This window comes from Helianthus annuus, chromosome 11 (assembly GCF_002127325.2).
Source record: "Helianthus annuus cultivar XRQ/B chromosome 11, HanXRQr2.0-SUNRISE, whole genome shotgun sequence".
NCBI lineage: Eukaryota > Viridiplantae > Streptophyta > Magnoliopsida > Asterales > Asteraceae > Helianthus > Helianthus annuus.
Window position 1 is genome coordinate 33,678,632 of NC_035443.2, and position 5,287 is coordinate 33,683,918.

The following is a 5,287-nucleotide window of genomic DNA, read 5'->3' on the forward strand; positions in this document are numbered from 1 at the left end:
AACCCTAACTCCCCCCCCCCCAAAAAAAAAAAACCTAAACCCCCCTCCCCCACCCCCCAAAAACCTACCCCCCCCCCAAGCTAAAATGCTAAAAACTAAACCCTCAAGAAACCTAAAAAAATCTAAAAAAATTTAAAAAAATCAAAAAAATTTGTTTTTTTAATATTTTTTGTGCTCAAATCGCTACTTTTAGTGGCCAAAAAAATTTTGTTTTTTAAAAAAAAAAATTTAAATTTTTTTTTGCTTGGAAAAGTAGCGATTTTTATATAAAAAATATTAAAAAAAATTTGTGTGATTTTTAGCTATTTTTAGGCATTTTTGGTGTGTTCACATTGGTTCTCGCGGTTCTCACAATAAGAGGTGGTTCTCGCATGATCTTCTCCCTATATATATATATATATATATATATATATATATATATATATATATATATATATATATATATATATATATATATATATATATATATATATATATATATATATATATATATATATATATATATATATATATAGGGGAGGGTTATCTTGAGAACGCTAAATATTGCGAGAACCGTGAGAACGAATGAAAAACCAATCAAAACCAAACTTTTTTAATACAAAACTCATTGTAATTAAGATATAACATCAAAACAAGAATTTATAACATCAAATAATTCATTTCTCCTTTTCAAAATCACTCTTTTTAGATTTTTTACACATGTGTAAATATAACAGATTTACACATGTGTAAATGGCAAACTTACACATGTGTAAATTTTCTTTATTTACGAATTCACGTAAATTTAAACGTGTAAATTAAATTTCTAACATTGTATTCGAATAATAATGATAAGTGTAGAAAAAAAAATTTGAATTTGAATTGTTTTTGACCAAGTTCTCATGGTTTTTTCATTTGTTCTCACGGTTCTCACAATATTTAGCGTTCGCATTTAAACCCTCCCCTATATATATATATATATATATATATATATATATATATATATATATATATATATATATATATATATATATATATATATATATATATAAAATGTTAAGATTAATTTTCATTAAATTATTAGAATGGATATTCTGAATATATAATAACATAAAATCTGTTATTTTATTGTCTTAATACTTTATTCATAAGTTCAACATGTAGATGTAAATGTTATAATTTGGATTAGATTATATTTATTTGTTGTTATGTAACACCCAAAAAATATAAAACTTTATATTTTTATTATATAATTTAAAATAAACAAGAATAAGCCAACTAGAAAACAAATAACCAGTTAGTCACGAATCTTGTGGTACACGTAAGTGGGTTAAAATACCTAAAATACAAACCGAATTAATGTAGAGGGACTAAAATCGTCAAACTTGAAACTTGAAATATTAAAACGAAAGTTATCACACCAAACACACACAAAAGTGTGTGTCTGGTCAATTACAACACAGGGGCGACACAGAGCTTCCCCCACAAACCCTAATCCAAACGATTTCCATCAAATTGAAGCCCATAATCAGCTCTAAATCAAGTTTCAAGCACAAGTTAGTGATCACCTTGTTGAAGGGATCATAAGGTATGCAAAATTTTGGTATTTTTTATTCATCTTGAATTTTAGGTTAATTGTGAAAAACGAAAATTAAGCTTGATTATGTGTTGTATAGATGAAATTAGAAGTATTATGATGTCTAGGGATAAACCCTAGATGATTTCTTGTTAAAATCTTGCATGATACTTGTGGGGTTTATAATCACCATTGTAGGTGATCAATGGGTTTGTAGAAACTAGATAAACACTAGGATTATGATTCTTGTTCTAGTGTAATCTGAATTTATGAGGTAATTTCTGAAATGATGATGTTAAAATTATGTGTAGATTTGCCTAATTGAAGTTGATATAGATGGAAATAACAAGTCATGAACTTAGTATTGATTATGTAAAAATCTGACCCGCTAGGTGTTTGTTAAAACGCCTAAGTGAGGATTAAAATGTTAAAGATTGGACGAAAACGCAGATTTGAATATCATAATGAATTATGCGTTAATGATTATAAAAAGAGTTCTAAATTGGTTGTGAATGGAACTGTTTAGGTAAGGAATCCGGATCCTCAAGCGGACAAGCCGGAGGTGATACGCGTTTGAAGGGTGTGCTCTAAAGGTACGCGACCTATGGTTTCGTTACATTGTGTTATTTATTTATTTTAGCTTTTTGTATTAGAATTTAGCTAAAGAGGAAACCCGTTATGTCACAGAAGTGACGAAGTACCTTAGACAAATAAAATGGGTCAAAACATTGGTTAAATGTAAAGTTTGGTATGTCTTTGAAATGGTGGCTACCAGTCAACATCCAAACGGGTCAAAACAATGTTGAGTTGTAAATGTCGAAGTGAATGAGTCATCACTCGATGATTGGTTATAATTAAAGCGTAAGCCATGAAGCGGACACGCTAAACTTGTTGCAAATGAACCCTTGGTATGGGGATTAAAGTTCAGAAATTATTCTTGTGAAATTGTTAAGAGAAGCATGTTAAAACCCTCGAAAACAAAGCATGTTGTTAAGGCGTAAGCAACTCTCAGTAAGGGAGCGAAACGTTATTGTTGGTAAACCCGGGAATGGGTAAAATCTTTGCAAACAAGTGATGACAACAAAACAAGTTGTAGGAATTTTAAACAAATAGGTCGAATAAACAAAGAGCCGAATCATAGGCCAACTGTTCTTAAACTAAATTTTGGTGTGAATTGTGTTGATAAACGGGTCCGTAATTTAATTACGGTCGCGTAGGAAAAAGAATTACGTAAAATGGACTTGTATAGCAAAAGTTATGCAAGTTCGAAGTTGTTATATGGCATTTTCGTAGTTGGGCAAGTGCAGCACAAAAAGAAAGCAACATTCTATGAAAAAGTGGACGTCGCGCTACGCGACGCCAATCTTGAATCACCGTCGCGTGACGCGATGGCTGTCGCGGGCCGCGTAAGACGAGGGCTAAGCTGTCGCGGGGCGCGACAACCCCAATTTTCAGAAATTTTGTTCGGCCGGTTTCATTGTTTGATATCAAAACTTGTTTATACATATTCCAACACTATCAAAACTAACATTTAACGTGGTTTTGGCACTAGGTAAAAGCACGCAAGACTCCGGATGAAGATCAAGCGACTTTCAAGAACCGAACGCACCAAACGAAGCTTCCGCATTGATCTATTTTGTTTTAGTTAATATGTAAAATCTTGAAAATTTCATTTTGAAGGTTTAAATAGTAGGATGATGACTAGTATATTTTGATCATTTATAATCGTAAACCCAACAAAGTTTTTTTGTAAGCTCGCATTTTGTAATAAATGCGTGTTAAATATTATAAATTCTGTTATTTTAAGATGGGTCTTATAAGTTGGTATCAGAGCTCAAGGTTGTTAATAAAGTGCGTTCGGTTCAAGCTTGATCAAGCATCCGATAAGAGCTAATTGTTTTAAGTAGACTTAGTAAATATAGAAAGGAAACATGAATCGACGTTCAGGGAAAGAGTGTGTCAACACACTCAAACACGGGAAGTGCATTAAATAAGAACGGTTAAAGCAAGTTACGGACTTGATTAAACCGAAGCAAATAAACCATATGTTATAAATGAAATGTTTAACGATTGGTGTAAACATTTCAGTTTTAAAGATGATGAATAAAGGTAACGATGATGCGGTGCCGAGAGTCACCGAGAAAATGAGAGAAGTGATTGCCGAGGAGGTTGGAAAGGCAATCGAAAATAGTTTGTCCGGTTTTATTGATAAGATCCAAAACACGGTACTATCGGTGATTGATGAGAGAATCAAGAAATTGGAAGATAGTGCCAATATAGCGAAGGAAAAGTCTGGAGGACGAAAGCCTTGTTCATACAAAGAATTCATGGCATGCAAACCGCCAGTTTATAATGGGGAGGTTGACCCGATAATATGCCAACGATGGCTAAGCGACATCGAGGGAGTGTTTGAAAGGACCCATTGTGATACAAATGACTACATAGCCTATGGTATGGGTCAATTAAAAGGTCAAGCGAAAGACTGGTGGGATAACAAGAAGAAAGAGATTGGAAGTGAAGCGGCTAAGGCTATGACATGGGATGAATTTAAGACGCCGTTCCTTAAACATCATAGTCCCAAGGCGGTCATTAACCGAATCAAAGAAGAATTCATGCAACTTAGACACAAGGGTGAGTCCATCGACAAAATCACGGGAATGTTCATGGATAAGATGAAGTTTTGTGATGAACTGGTGACGAATGAAGAACATAAGATATATTACTACTACAACATGTTGAGCGCCGAGTACAGGGAGTTTATGACTCCTTCAAAGTATGAGACCCTTACCGAGATAAAAAATGTTGCTCGGGAACGGGAGATTGAATTGAAAAAGCAAGTTGAGCGGGGCGAACGAAGGGCACATGATGTTAATCCAAGCCCTACTAAGAAAGCACGGATGAATGAAACAGTGAAGAAATCGGACGCAAAAGGTGGGTCGCCAAGTTGCAAAATCTACGGAAAGGGTCATAAGGGCGAGTGTCACTTCAAGGATAAACCCTGCCCCATATGTCGGAAAACGGGGCATATGGCTTCAACATGCCCGGATAAAGTGACAGTTTGCTACCAGTGCTATCGACCGGGTCACAAAAAGTCAGAATGCTCGGAGCTAGTGGGAAAGAAAGATGGGCAAGACATGAAAGGTGAAGCCCCGAAGGCAAAGGCTAGAACTTTTCACCTAACCGCCGCAGAAGCAAAAATAGAACCCGAAGTGGTTTCAGGTATATTTGCTGTTAACTCGATTCTTGCACGTGTATTGTTTGATACGGGTGCGAATAAATCCTTTATTTCATATGGGTTTATTCTACATCCTTCATTTGTTCTAACAAAGTTATCTATGCTTTTAGAAGTAGAGATAGGTAATAACAAGAGTTTTATCGTTTGTGATGTATTTCAAAATTGGAAATTGAGCATCGACGACGAAGAGTACTCAATAGACTTGATCCCGATGTCGATGGGAGAATTTCAAGTGATCGTAGGTATGGATTAGTTATCGCGATACCACGCAAAGGTGGCATGTTTCCGGAAGGAGATAAAACTGACATCTCCTAGCGAAAAGCACGTTACCATATACGGTGGAAAAGGGGGTAACCCTGTGGTATGTACAATGCTAGAGACTCACAGACTTATGAAACATGGATGCAAAGCATATATGGTATACGCAAGCGAGTCGGAGAAAGAGTCCCCAAAAATCGGAGACGTACCCGTAGTACGTGATTATGAAGATGTGTTCC

At 34.8% G+C, this 5,287-nt stretch overlaps 1 protein-coding gene across 1 annotated transcript; it reads left to right on the forward strand.

Moving 5' to 3' along the window:
• The first annotated feature begins 3,651 nt into the window (after positions 1-3,651).
• LOC110888045 lies at positions 3,652-5,043 on the forward strand. Its single transcript, XM_022135589.1, has 2 exons — positions 3,652-4,774; positions 4,901-5,043. Exons 1-2 carry the CDS (start codon positions 3,652-3,654, stop codon positions 5,041-5,043), a joined length of 1,266 nt encoding a protein of 421 aa, XP_021991281.1.
• The last annotated feature ends 244 nt before the right edge of the window (positions 5,044-5,287 follow it).

Excerpts from the sequence above, each read along its gene's own strand:
- LOC110888045 (XM_022135589.1), top strand. The coding sequence starts at position 3,652 with ATGATGAATAAAGGTAACGATGATGCGGTGCCGAGAGTCACCGAGAAA. Across the intron at positions 4,775-4,900 it reads AGAACCCGAAGTGGTTTCAG|AAGTAGAGATAGGTAATAAC; the intron begins GTATATTTGCTG and ends CTATGCTTTTAG.